The sequence below is a fragment of the Macaca mulatta genome, chromosome 15 (genome assembly GCF_049350105.2).
Source record: "Macaca mulatta isolate MMU2019108-1 chromosome 15, T2T-MMU8v2.0, whole genome shotgun sequence".
Taxonomy (NCBI): Eukaryota; Metazoa; Chordata; class Mammalia; order Primates; family Cercopithecidae; genus Macaca; species Macaca mulatta.
In genome coordinates, this window is record NC_133420.1 from 9078318 (window position 1) to 9092603 (window position 14286).

The following is a 14286-nucleotide window of genomic DNA, read 5'->3' on the forward strand; positions in this document are numbered from 1 at the left end:
GGTGAGCAGACTGCTCGAGCCCGAGAGTTGGAGACCAGCCTGGGCAACATGGCAAAACCCTGTTTCTACAAAAAATACAAAAATTAGCTGAGCTTGGTGGCGCACACCTGCCAAGGCAGGAGGCTGCAGTGAGCCAAGATCAAGCCACTGCATACCAGGCTGGGTGAGAGAGCAAAACTCTGTCTTAAAAAAAAAAAAAAAGAGAGAACCCATGCCTCCTACCCTCCAGAGGCAGAGACCGACCTCCAGCCAGGCAATCACTGACTCCATGCACCATAGCAGGTGCAGAGAAACAGGTGCCACATGGAATCGGATCACCAGGTTCAACGGTGGCCAATGGGTTTCAGCTGTGAGTCAGCCCTGCGCTGGAGTGGCTGCCTGGAGAGCTGTGTTGAGAAGGATTCTGAGGCCCTATCTGGCCTCAGCGGGGAAAAGTGGTGATTGCTTTGTCTGCCACAGATGAGGGGGCAGGGAAAGGAGTCCAGAGCTATGAGTGGGCCACCAATGATCCAGACCAATCCCCTCCCACCGGTCAGGTCACAAAACTGAAGCCCACAGAGGAGGGGACTTGCCCTGTCACTCAGCTGGTTAGTGGCAGGGCAGGATGATAAACCATTGTCAACTTGGACACTGAGGGGATGAGATGCAGCCATGTGGGCACAGTGGAGATGGTGGTGATGAGCAAGTGACATCTCCCACTCCGTTCAGTTTGACCTCATCCTCGAAACCACCCCCTCCCCAGGCAGGTCGGCATCCCCATTTCAGAGCAGGGGCTCGGAAGCTCAGAGACGGAAACAATGGGTCCAGGCTCTCCTGGGTAGTAAGGAACTCTGACACCGGCACTTACAACCACCAGGTGACACTGCCCATCACCCTGGATGGTGAGGCTCCACCAGAGGCCTCAGGAGGAGGGGATTCTCAGAAGGACCGGGGCTCAGCGCAGGGACAAACTCTGCCAGGGAGTCCCTCTCCCAGGCCCACCTAGCCCTGGGCTCACCTGGCGGGGCAGGGCTGGGGGTTGCAGATTTCCACTGCCACAGCTGGCTGCTGGGCCCCTGCTGTGCACCGGGCTGGGGGCAACGTCTTCAGGAGGCTGCCCTGGGCCTCCACGCAGCGCACTGGCCGCTCCCGCAGGCCACCCCCACAGGAGACACTGCATGGGCCGAAGTCTCCCACCGCCCAGCTGAGGAAGGAGAGAGAGCGTTGGGGCCCTGGCCAGGTCCCAGGCTAACTTGGGGTGATGGGGTGGTGGGTGCTGACACACTTCTCCTGGTCTGGGACAAGCAATGGGTATTAGGACCAGCCTAGCTTCTCCAGGTGTCCCCAGGCTGCCAGACAGATGGCTGAGCCTGAGGACACCCGAATCACATGCTGGTGGGCAGCTGCCCTGTCCTGCACCCAGCAGGGATGGCCTTGTCCCTAACAGTGTGCCCATCAGGTGCAGTGACAGCCAGGGACTTTGCACCAGAGCTCCCCAAGTCTCCCCACAACCCTCCAGGTAGGCAATCACCTCCATCTCGCCATGAGCACCTGAGCTCAAGAGAGGCCTCGGTGGCCCGGACAAGGTGGCAGCAGGTGTGGGTCCCACTGGGCTAACATTGTCACCGTGTCTGCCCTGAGCCTCAGTGTCCTCACGTGCAGAAGGGGGCACTCACAGAGCCCCCTCGCAGGGCTGTGGGCAGGGGTAGTGAGAGCCTGCACAGAAGCAGCTCAGCCCGGCCCTGCCACATGGGCCCCATAGGCCAGGGACAGAGCCCAGCAGCCCCAGCAGAACCCTCTCTCCCACCGGAGCTGCGCAGACAGCACCACACTCACTACGGAGGGCAAGGTTCGAGCATGCAGGCCTCTGGCCACGCTGGTGGCTGCTGGCTCCCTTGGCACCGGGCAGTCTCTACCAACTCCTTCCTGGCCTGGTCCAGGCAGCTGTAGTTTACCCAGCGCAGCCCTGGGAGGGAAGCGTGAGGGCTAGGCTGCCTCCCTGTAGAGGCAAGCCATGCTGTGGGCGAGCCTTCCCTGGGTCTCACCTGCCCCACAGCTCACCGAGCAGGGCCCACGCACAGCGGCCCACACCCAGGCCTGCCGCGGCTTAGGCTGGAAGTAGGTGAAAGTGATGTCTGGGCAGGTGAGGTTGCCATACTCCTCGCCGTACCGCCTGTAAACCTGCAGACAGACAAAGAGCTTCAGGCCTTGTCCAGTGGGTTCCCTGAGGGTCACTGTCACGGCCACCTCCCCTGGGAAGCCTCCCAACTTCTTCTTCCATCCCTATAATCTTTCATTCAACAAGCAATCACTGGCCAGGCACGGTAGCTCATGCCTGTAAACCGAAAACTTTGGGAGCCTGAGGCAGGCAGATCACTTGAGCCTAGAAGTTTCAGACCAGCCTGGGCAACATTGTGAGACTCCATCTCTATTTAAAAAAAAAAAAAAAGTCAAAAAATCAGCTGGGCATGATGGGGCACGCCTGTAGTCCCAGCTACTTGGGAGGCTGAGGTGGGAGGATCACTTGAGCCCAGGAGGTCGAGGCTGCAGTGAGCTGTGATAGTGCCACCGCACTCCAGCCTGGGCGACAGTGAGACCCTCTCTCAAAAAACAACAAAAACAAAAATAATGACAGGCAATTGCCGACACTGACCTGTACCAGGCTCTGGGTAGAGCACAGTGCACAGGACACTGGCTGAGCCACAAGGAGCTCTCAGTGGGTTGGGATAGGGGGCTGGGGCCAGGTAATTACCAAGTCATTGGTAGGTTAGGGGATAGGGTATTCAGGCAGCACAGAGAAGGCTCCCGAAGCTGTTTGGGTAAAGGATAACGTACAATGGAGGAGGCAGGTCCACCTTAGGCTGAGCTAAGGAGCCCAAGAAGGGCTAGGGCAGGGCCAGCTCACAAAGGGCTTCTGGAGCCAGAGCTGAGGCCTGTGGGGTTGGCAGGAAGAAACTGGATCCCTGGGGCCCTGTGGCCGGCTACTGGCTTGGGCCTGGCCTGGAGAGCACTGGGAAGAATTTCAGCAGGTTCCTGGGCCTGAGGCTCTTCAAGAGGGTAACTGGGTCTTGTGCCCAAGGCCAGCCCAAGAAAGAGGCCAACCTGGAGGCCAGAGCCCAGGGCGAGGTGACATTCAGCACCTGCCCCCTCGATGCCCACATCTGGCCACCACCTCAAGCCTGTGTTGGTTACAGTGGGGTTTCTCAGGCCCAACATAGGGATGTCTTGATTCAGGGAATGTGCAGAGGACCCAAGAATCTGCTGTTTTACACACTGCAGAGGATGACGGGAGAGCACTCAGCAGCCAGCATCTGGAGACAATGTCCCAGGCAAGGGGAGGGGAGGAAGGGAGCCCTATTGGAGGAAGGGAAGGGATGAGCCACTCACAGGGGCTTGCTCCGGCCCGGCCTGGCCTGATATTGGGGAGGCCCTGCTGTCTCTGGCAGCTGTAGGGGCAGAGGACGCTGCCAGAGCAGCCAGCTGGAGCCGCTGAGACTGGGCCCCTCTCCCAAGGTTCTCAGGTCTGTTTCAGCCTGCACTCATGTCTCTCCACCCTCCACATGCCTTCCTCAGCAAAGCATCAACAGGGACATACAGGGGCGAGCACAGAACACCGAGGACACACCTGAACAAGGCCTTCCGGTTCCCACGCACTCTACCCCAAAGAAGCAGTGGGAGCCAGCATCTGTTCTCAGCATCCTCAGCACCAAGGCCTGCTCCCCAGATGCCACTGCCCCTGCATCCACGCCTTCATCTCCCCACAAACCCACACAGTAGGACCTTCCTTCATCCCTCCCACATCGACACTGTTCCCTTGGCCATACGCTTCCCTCCCTGCTTGGCCCGGCAGTATCTGCTCATCTGAGACCTCAGCTCCATCACTCTTTCCCGGGGAGCCCTGGACCCCTGCCTGGGGCCCTCCGACCTTACCTGATCCCAGAACTGCAGGGCCTTCTCCCACAGGCTCTGGGCACAGGCACATTTGGATATTTATTTGTGGGACCCTAAGCCCCTGGAGGAGCTAGCTGCATTTTGCTTAGCACAGGGCCCAATACATAGTGGGTTCCCTGTAAGTGGCCACTGAATGAATAAATGAACGAATCAGGGAATGGATGGATGGACAAACGCGCAAGCAGCCATAGCCCCCAAGAAGCCGCCCCCACTGGCCTCCCCCAGGCTCTCCTGCTGACCTGGATCTCAGCATCTTCCTGGAGGGGTCCCCAGATGCGGATCTCCTCCAGGTGGGGCAGCCGGTCCTTGGTGAGGGCCACTCTGTACTCGACACGGCCATCCTCCAGGAGGGAGGGGTAGGTGGTGTTAGAGGAGATGCTCGTCTTCCCAGCCACAACGTAGCGCCCTCCAATCCTCACCGCTGTCGGAGAACCAGCCCTGTTAGCCGTGTGGAACTGAGCACCCATCCTCCTCACAGGCACATGTCAGTGACTCTCCTTCCCAGGGTCCCCAGCCCTCCTCTAAGGAGCTGCAGGCATCTGAGCCAGAGGCTTCCCCACAGCGGAGGCTCCGTGCCTCTTTCCACAACCTGGTGAGTGCCATGAGCAAGTACACTCATGCACAGAACTCGACAGGCTCAGGGCTCAGGGACCCCACGGCAAGGGCCGGCAACCAAGGCTTCAAAGGTTAGGTGCAGGCACACTCCAGAAAGAAAGACCCACTGTGGCCCTGAAAAGCAAAGAAGGAGGCCTTGCCCAGAGAGAAGCCCGGCCTTTGCTGTTGGCTTCCAAGAGGAGACACAGGTCACACGAGGCAGAAGTGTCTTCCTTTAGGGCGGGGGCTGGCTGTACCAGAAAGACCAACTATGTGATTTAGGATAGAGGCTTTGGGTCACCAGGAGACTGAGAGTATCCACGTGGTCAATTAGTCAATCATGTCTTTGCACTCAAATCCCAGTAAAAACTCTCAACTCCCACTCGGTGGGCTTTCAGTATGGGCAATACTCCATGTATATGGCCACATTCCAATGCTAGAAGGGTGTCACATCCCTGAGACATCAGGCCTCCTGTTTGGACCCTCCCACACTCTGCCTACATCTCTTCCCTTGGACAATTCTAACCCATGTCCTTCTGGAAGGAGCCACAGCCACATGCCACAGCTCTCAGTGAGCTCTGGGAGTCTTCCTAGTCAATTATCAAGCCTGAGGGTGGTTTGGGGAACCCCTTGAACTTGCGAGTGATGTCAGAAGTGAGGGCATCTTGGGGACAGTGTCCTGTACCTTTTCAGTCTAGCTAACTGGGTGGGAGTCCTCCAGTCAACTCACCCAAGTGTGTGAAGAGAGGCCTGTGGTTGGCAATGTAGACACTGGTCAGGTTGGGGGTAACCGTCAGAAATGTGACATATTCTAGAAAGAAAAAAAGAAGGAAAGATGCATGGACCTCACGGCCACCACATCACAGACAAAGGGAGCTGATCTTAGCTGGTCAGGAAAAATTGAACAATGCCATGGGGCTGGCTCCAGCAGCACTGAGTCCCCTGTCATGGGGGCAATTAAAAGCAGGCTGGAGGACCACCTGCCAAGGCTCTGCCCTGGCTGGGAGAAGGGACCAGGGCCAAGGTTCTCCAGCACCGTGGGGCACGCCAGAAGGAGGCAGGGCTCAAGTCTCTGCTCTCCAGAGAAGCGCTGGCATTTACAAATGATTTTTGACCTCATATATACACCAAAGTCAAAGATTTTCCAAGTGTAACTACCATCCCTCTCACTCACTTGTGTCTCTCTCAGTGGGATTTCTTGAGCAGGAGAGAAGAGGCTAGCTGCTACAGAATGCACGATGTCCGGATTATTATTATTTTTTTAGAGTGTCTCGCTCCTTTGCCCACGCTGGAGTACAGAGGGATCTCCACCTCCCTGGTTCAAGCAATTATCCTGCCTCAGCCTCCCGAGTAGCCGGGACTACAGGTGTCCGCCACCACGCCCAGCTAAGTTTTGTATTTTCAGTAGAGACAGGGTTTCACCATATTGGCCAGGCTGGTCTTAAACTCCCAACTACAGGTGATCCACCCGCCTCAGCCTCCCAAAGTGCTGGGATTACAGGCGTGAGCCACCACACCTGGCCAATGTCACTGGCAGATCAGGCACTGACATCCCATCTCTGAGTCTCAATTTCCCATCTGTGAAATGGAGATAATAGCAGTAAGCCCCTCCTTGGTCACTACAAGGATTCAGGGAGACAATCGGGAACTACCAAGTGTGTTCCTTGGTTCATAATTCTGTTTTTTTGAGCCAGAGTCTTGAGCACAGCTATAGTGAGCCACCATTACTGAGGCACCACAGTCCCAGCAGCATCAAGGCCAAAATCTGAGCCTGCCACAGGAGGGTGGCGAAGTGGAGGAGGGAGATGCTGACACTGCAGGAGGCATCCAGGGCTGAGTGAGTGCGCGGGCCCTGTGACCTGAGCAGCCCCTGCAGCAAGGCTCCGGGCTGTGGCCGTCTTGGAAGCTGGGGCAAGCCCAGCCTCTGCCCTGAGGGAGGCTGCCTACCTCTCGCTCTTCCAGCTGTGAAAGAGCCGTTCCGTGGGCTGCACGTGCTGTTGTCCCCACCACATACCTGGCACACGTCCCGTACCTGCTGGGAGTCCATCCTGCCATCACAGCCAAATGTCTATGCAAAGGGAAGGACAGGGGGCCAGTGTCACTGGAGGGTGCTGGCCTCAATGACACTGCAGCCCTGCCAGCTCTGAGGTTCTGGGATCCACAAAACCAGCAACACTTCTGCAGCACCCCAACATCTACACAGGAAGCAAGCGTAAAGGGCTCAATGACTTGCCCAAGGTCACACTGCAGCCCTTAACCCAGGCTGACTCCAAGTCCAGATCCTTTTCCCCAGCACCACTCCCCTGCAGACTGCACTGCAGCTCCACTGGGGCCAGCACCCACCGACCTACCCCCAGGGGCCTTCCGATAGGACAGGCAGGCCCCAGGGCCATCGCCAATGTCCACACACGCCTACCCTGCAGCTGCCCGACACGCACAGGCTTAGGGTCCCATCCTCCTGGGGGCCACTTGGCACACACCGGGTCCCATCCAGGAAGCTGTCTCCACGCTTCATGATGAAGCTCTCGCCAATTGCCCGGCACATGTGCCTGCACAGAGCATCCCCTGGGAGGGCAGAGTGAACAAGGGGTCCTGAACTGAGCAGGAGAGGCAGGCCCTCCAGCCCCCACCCAGCTTCATCCTTTGCATCTGGGGCAAGGGTTTCTATCTTCCCCCCATCCTACCTCCTAAGGCAATAATCCTAATCACAATCCTAATCTAATCTAGTAACTAATGGTATTGAATTATGAACCAAGCCTGGGTGCAATGGCTCATGCCTGTAATCCCAGCACTTTGGGAGGCCGAGGCAGGCAGATCACACGAGGTCAGGAGTTTGAAACCAGCCTGGGCAACATGGTGAAACCACATCTCTACTAAAAATACAAAAAAAAATTAGCCGGCGTGGTGGTGCAAGCCTGTAGTCCCAGCTACTTGGGAGGCTGAGGGGCAAGAATTCCCTCAATCCCAGAGGCGGAGGTTGTGGTGAGCTGAGATCGCGCCACTGCACTCCAGCCTGGGCAATAGAGCAAGACTCTGTCTTAAAAAAACAGAATTACGAACCAAGGGACACACTTGGCATTTCCCGATTCTCTCCCTGAATCCTTGTAGTGACCAGGGAGGGGCTTACTGCTATTATCTCCATTTCACCGATGGGAAATTGAGACTCAGAGATGGGATGTCACTGCCTGATCTGCCAGCAAGGCCTGGCCACTATGTGATCCACGGTCTGTGGGACACCAGAGCCTGAGCCGCATTGCCCAGTGCTGGAGAGATAGTAGGCCAACCCCCCACGACTCTGCCCTGCCCGAGGGTCTCCAGGGCTGGCTCCTCCCCTGACCCCACACTCCGCAGGCCTCACCTTGGCTGTGTGGTACAGCAGCGCCCCAGTGGTAGAAGGAGGCACCGCCAGGGGAGGAGTGCAGCGGCTGGTTGTCGGTCCTGGCACACTGTTCCGACATGAACTCCAGCTGGGTCTTCTCACAGGCCTGGCCAGGAGGAGGCAGAGGACAGGCAGAGGAGGGGGATGGGGGGGGGTGTTGTCACTGGGAGACTGCACGGCACCCTGCAGTGTGGGATCAAGATATGGGTGTGGCCTCAGCTCCAGGCTGTGCCTCGGTTCCCTGCTCTGTAAACCGGGGTGACAAAAGTGCCTGCCCCTCTCTATTGATGGGAAAACTCCGGGGAATCCATAAAGAACACAGGGCAGCAACGAAGAAGAAAGCCGGGAAAGAGCATTACGCTCGGCATCTCTGCTTCCAAGGCCTGAACTCAATAAAACAGTGATGGGGATGTGTATGCTTTAGGTAGCGCACCTAGAGGCAGGTAACCAAAGCACGGAGCAAAGACCTCACCACCGGAGCCTCTGCACTCAGGCAGGCGTCCTGGACTTTTATGCACTGACAGAAGATAATCGGAGTTGACTCCCTGGACGGCCACACTGACCACGCTGCCTCCACGAAATCCCACCACCCTCTGCTCCAGCCAAAGACCCTCCCCTCGCGATCTGGGGAGGTCTTGGGGGTCCATTTGGAGAAGGAGGAAAGGGAGGGTCTCACCATACAGAACATGTAATACATACAGGGCCAAACCCACACCCAGGGCCATCCAAGCAGGGGACGGAATTTAACTCAATGTAAAAAAAATCTTTCTGGCCGGGCGCGGTGGCTCAAGCCTGTAATCCCAGCACTTTGGGAGGCCGAGATGGGCGGATCACGAGGTCAGCAGATCGAGACCATCCTGGCTAATCTAACATGGTGAAACCCCGTCTCTACTAAAAAATACAAAAAACTAGCTGGGCGAGGTGGCGGGCGCCTGTAGTCCCAGCTACTTGGAAGGCTGGAGAATGGTGTAAACCCAGGAGGCGGAGCTTGCAGTGAGCTGAGATCCGGCCACTGCACTCCAGCCTGGGCGGCAGAGCGAGACTCCATCTCAAAAAAAAAAAAAAAAATCTTTCTACCATTTCACACCACGAGGATGGCCAAAATCAAAAAACAGAAAACAGGCCGGGCACCATGGCTCACACTTGTAATCCCAGCACTTTGGGAGGCTGAGGTGGGCAGATCACCTGGGGTTAGGGTTCAAGACCAGCCTGCCAACATGGTGAAACCCCATCTCTATTAAAAAAAAAAGAAAGAAAGAAAAAGAAAGAAAGAAAGAAAGAAAGAAAGAAAGAAAGAAAGAAAGAAAGAAAGAAAGAAAGAAAGAAAGACAGACAACAGAAAGCCACAAGGACTACAGCGGATGTGGGGAAACCGGAACCCTCATGCAATGCTGGTGGGAACGTGAAACAGTTCAGGTACTGTGGAAAATGGTTCAGGTACTGTGGAAAAAGTCAAACATAAACATATATGGCTCATGCCTATAATCCCAGCACTTTGGGAGGCCGAGGCGGGCGGATCACCTGAGGTCGGGAGATCCAGACCATCCTGGCCAACGTGGTGGAAAACCCATCTCTACTAAAAATACAAAAAATTAGCCAGGCATGGTGGTACGTGCCTGTAATCCCAGCTACTCCAGAGGCTGAGGCAGGGGAATCGCTTGAACCCGAGAGGCAAAGGTTGCAGTGAGCCGAGATTGCACCACTGCACTCCAGCCTGGCAACAGAGCAAGACTCTCTCAAAAAAGAAAAAGTCAAACATAGAATTCCCATATGATCCAGTAACTCCACTCTTCAGCATACTACCAAAAGAATTGAAAACAGGAGGCCGGGCGCGGTGGCTCAAGCCTGTAATCCCAGCACTTTGGGAGGCCGAGACGGGCGGATCACGAGGTCAGGAGATCGAGACCATCCTGGCTAACATGGTGAAACGCCGTCTCTACTAAAACATACAAAAAACTAGCCGGGCGAGGTGGCGGGCGCCTGTAGTCCCAGCTACGCGGGAGGCTGAGCCAGGAGAATGGCGTGAACCTGGGAGGCGGAGCTTGCAGTGAGCTGAGATCCGGCCACTACACTCTAGCCTGGGCGACAAAGTAAGACTCCGTCTCAAAAAAAAAAAAAAAAAAGAATTGAACACAGGGATTCAAACATGTGCAAGCACGTTCGTAGCAGCTCTGTTCCCAGGAGCCAAAAGGTGGAAACACCTCCAATGTCCATTAGCAGATGACTGGATGAAAATGTGGTCTATCCCTGCAGTGGAATATGATTCAGCCAGAAAGAGGAATGAGGCGCTGACACAGGCTACAACACAGGTGAGCCCTGAGGACGTGCCACTGGTGGAGGAAGGCAGGCAGGAAGCACACCTGTTGTCTGGCCCCAGGTACGTGGCATGTCTGGAACAGGTCAATCCACAAAGACAGAAGGGAGATCAATGGCCACCGGGTGGTGGAGGAGAAATGGGGAGGGACAGCCTACCATATGGGGTTTACTCCAGAGTACTCCAGAGTACTGGAAACATTCTGAAACTTTCACACCTGTAATCCCAGCACTTTGGGAGGCTGAGGAAGGCAGATCACGAGGTCAGGAGATCAAGGCCATCCTGGCTAACACGGTGAAACCCCGTCTCTACTAAAAATATAAAAAACTGGCTGGGCGTGGTAGCTGGCAACTGTAGTCCTAGCTACTTGGGAAGCTAAGGCAGGAGAATCAATTGAACCTGGGAGGCGGAGATTGCAGTGAGCTGAGATAGTACCACTGCACTCCAGCCTGGGCGACAGGGTGAGACTCTGTCTCCAAAAAAAAAGCAAACAAACAAAAAAACAAACTCCTTTGCAGCCATGCAGCAGGGCATTGTACTCCTAGTGGGGAGGTTCTCCCTGCAGAGATGTGCTCTAGAGGGCAAAATGGCACTCAGGGAGGGAGGCGGGGTACCTCAGGGGCTCTGTGGGCATCAGCAAGACTGGCCTGGTTTATGAACGGGGGTCCCAATGTCCTTCTCACTCTTTTTTAATTTTTATATATTTTTTGAGACAGAGCCTCATTCTGTCACCCAGGCTGGAGTGCAGTGGCCCAATCTCGGCTCATTGCAGCCTCCACCTCCCAGGTTCAAGCGATTCTCACGCCTCAGCTTCCTGAGTAGCTGGAACCACGGGCGCCCGCCACCATACCCGACTAATTTTTATATTTTCTGTAGAGACAGGATTTCACCATGTTGGCCAGGCTGGTCTTGAACTCCTGACCTCAGGTGATCCACCCACTCTGGCCTCCCAAAGTGCTGAGAGTACAGGCGTAAGCCACCTCACCTGGCCCCAAAGTCCTTCTCAAATGTGTCCTGGTGTGAACCACAGATGGTCACTTTGGCTCCCCCAGGGCCCGGTGCCACCAGCTGCCCCCTCCTGCCCCAGGAAGCAGGCCTACCTGAGTGTTGCACATCTCGGCCTGGAGGTCAGCACCAACACACGCACGCCCCCCAAAGGCAGGTCTGAAAATGCCCAGGAGACAGGAGGGTGAGACAGGAGGGTGACCACTGCTTTCAACTAGGGAATGTGGTGTGGCCACCCTCCCTGACAGAAGAGCACCCCTCCCTGCAGTACCTGGGGTTGTTGCACTGCCGCCTCCTGGTGACCACACCTCCTCCGCAGGAGCGGGAGCAAGGACTTTGGGGACCCCAGCTAGACCAGTGCCCATGTACCGCTGCTATGGGGGTCAGCTCCACCAGGGAGCGGCAGCGACCCTTGGAACACCACTGCAAGGCAAGGACAGCTTAATCTCCCATCCCACGGCGACCCCACCACAGCGACACCCAACACACACAGAGAGTCCCCCCACATACTCAGGGGTCTCTCAGCACACACATGGACCCTACCCACAGTGACCCCCAAACACACACAAGGAACTCACCCATACGGATCCCCCAATGCACAGGGACCCCCCCAACACACACAGGTAGCCCAGCAACATGGATCCCCCAGACCCACAGGGATCCCCCAATACCCAGAGATCCCCCCAACATACACATAGAACACCCCAGGGACCCCTCAACACACAGGGATCCCCCAACATACACACAAGGACCCACCCACAGGGGCTCTAACCTCACAGGGATCCCCTTACACAGGGATCCCACCCCGAGACACCCCATATCCATGAGGACCTTCACACAGGGACCCCACTCAAAGGAACCCCACACCCACGGGCACCCCTCATACAAACAGGCAGCCCACACTCCCATTCTGCATGGAAGCAAACGCTAAAGGAAAGAGTTCAGACCACCAACCCAAAGGACAGTCACCAAGGCCAACTCCAAGGCTCTCTGCCCCATACTGGTCCTGCCTCCCGACCTAGGAATAGGGCGGCCTGGCTGGAGGCGCCCACGTGCACGTGCTCACAGGAGCCTGCTCGTTCACTCTTGGCTCTGACCTTCTCCATGCCACATTCTGTCCCGTCCAGGAGAGGAACGAGGAGGCGGCTGCAGCTGCTTTGGTCCAGCGGGTCTGTGTGGCAGGAGAGGGCCTGGCACATATCCTAGGAGGATGGACAGGTGACAAACTCAGGGGCCACCAGGGCCTTCCAGGCCAGTGTCCAACCTTAACTGTCCCTCCCAGACCGCAGGACACACTGACACAGCCAACACTCTGCGCTGCGGGCACCGGTGCCCTCAAAAGACAAGGCATGACCGACCCATCGATGGGGAACCGGGACCATGACCAGGTCCTGCCACACTTTTTGGGGCCCACGGAAATGTAGTTTTTGTGTCTTTTTTCTTTTTTTCTTTCTTGTCACTGACTTGAAGTTCACCAGGGAAATGTTTTAATTTCTTTCTTTTTTTTTTAACTTTTTTTTTTTCTGAGATGATTTCACTCTTGTTGCCCAGGCTGAAGTACAATGGTGCGATCTCAGCTCACAGCAAACTCTGCCTCCTGCGTTCAAGCAATTCTCCTACCTCAGCCTCCCGAGTAGCTGGGATTACAAACACGCACCACCACGCCCAGCTAATTTTTTGTATTTTTAGTACAGATGGCGTTTCTCCATGTTGGTGAGGTTGGTCTTGAACTCCCAACCTCAGGTGATCCACCTGCCTTGGCCTCCCAACGTGCTGGGATTACAGGTGTGAGCCACCATATCTGGCCTAATTTCTTTTAAAATCATAAGAAAAAAGGCCGGGCACGGTGGCTTATGCCTGTAATCCCAGGACTTTGGGAGGCCAAGGCAGGCGGATCACGAGGTCAGGAGATCGAAACCATCCTGGCTAACACAGTGAAACCCCGTCCGTACTAAAAATACAAAAAATTAACCAGGTGTGGTGGCGGGTGCCTATAGTCCTAGCCACTAAGGAGGCTGAAGCAGAAAAATGGCATTAACCCAGAAGGCAGAGCTTGCAGTGAGCTGAGATCGCACCACTGCACTCCAGCCTGGGTGACAGAGCGAGACTCCGTCTCAAAATAAATAAATAAATAAAATAAAATCAGAAGAAAAAAAATGAATTAGACTGGGTGTGGTAGCTCATGCTGGTAATCCCAGCACTTTGGGAGGCCAAGGTGGGCGGATCACCTGAGGTCAGGAATTTGAGACCAGCCTGGCCAACATGATGAAACCCTGTCTCCACTAAAAAATACAAAACTTATCTGGGCATGGTGGCACATGCCTGTAGTCCCAGCTACCTGGGAGGCATAGGCCCAGGAATCGCTTGAACCTGGGAGGCGGAGATTGCAGTAAACCAAGATTGTGCCACTGCACTCCAGCCTGAGTGACAGAGTGAGACTCCATCTCAAAAAAAAAAAAGGTAAAAGAAGAAAAAGAGGCCGGGCGCGGTGGCTCAAGCCTGTAATCCCAGCACTTTGGGAGGCCAAGACGGGCGGATCACGAGGTCAGGAGATCGAGACCATCCTGGCTAACACAGTGAAACCCCGTCTCTACTAAAAAATACAAAAAACTAGCCAGGCGAGGTGGCGGGCGCCTGTAGTCCCAGCTACTCGGGAGGCTGAGGCAGGAGAATGGCGTAAACCCGGGAGGCGGAGCTTGCAGTGAGCCAAGATCCGGCCACTGCACTCCAGCCTGGGTGACAGAGCGAGACTCCATCTCAAAAAAAAAAAAAAAGAAAAAAAAAAAAGAAAAAGAAAAAATGAACTTCCAGGTCCAAATTAATGTTGTAATATATAACATTAATAGATTTGCTGGTCAGGCATGGGTGGTGGCTCATGTCTGTAATCCCAGTGCTTTGGGACGCCAAGGTGGGAGGATGGCTTGAGGCCAGGAGTCCTAGACCAGCCTGGGTAACAAAGGGAGACCCCATCTCTACAAAAAATTTAAAAATTAGCTGGGCGTTGGGGCATGTGCTTGTAGTCCCAGCTACTCCAAGGCTGAGGTGGGAGGATCCCTTGCGCCCA

General features: G+C 55.5%; 1 protein-coding gene across 9 annotated transcripts in view; it reads right to left on the reverse strand.

Moving 5' to 3' along the window:
- ADAMTS13 (ADAM metallopeptidase with thrombospondin type 1 motif 13) overlaps positions 1-14286 on the reverse strand; it is a 42999-nt gene that overhangs the window by 15444 nt on the left and 13269 nt on the right. For 8 of the 9 annotated variants that reach the window (XR_013405320.1, XR_013405319.1, XM_077967214.1 and 5 more), the window contains 11 exons: positions 12320-12424; positions 11494-11645; positions 11318-11381; positions 7883-8009; positions 6941-7089; positions 6472-6592; positions 5255-5335; positions 4170-4351; positions 2025-2160; positions 1816-1945; positions 998-1183 (listed from right to left, as the gene is read on the reverse strand). Coding sequence is in view for 7 of the 9 variants with exons in the window: in XM_077967214.1 (XP_077823340.1) it covers positions 998-1183; positions 1816-1945; positions 2025-2160; positions 4170-4351; positions 5255-5335; positions 6472-6592; positions 6941-7089; positions 7883-8009; positions 11318-11381; positions 11494-11645; positions 12320-12424 (1433 nt within the window). In the remaining 2 variants the exon portion in view is untranslated. The remainder of the gene's footprint in view (positions 1-997; positions 1184-1815; positions 1946-2024; positions 2161-4169; positions 4352-5254; positions 5336-6471; positions 6593-6940; positions 7090-7882; positions 8010-11317; positions 11382-11493; positions 11646-12319; positions 12425-14286) is intronic. The other variant, XM_077967217.1, reaches the window with a different exon arrangement.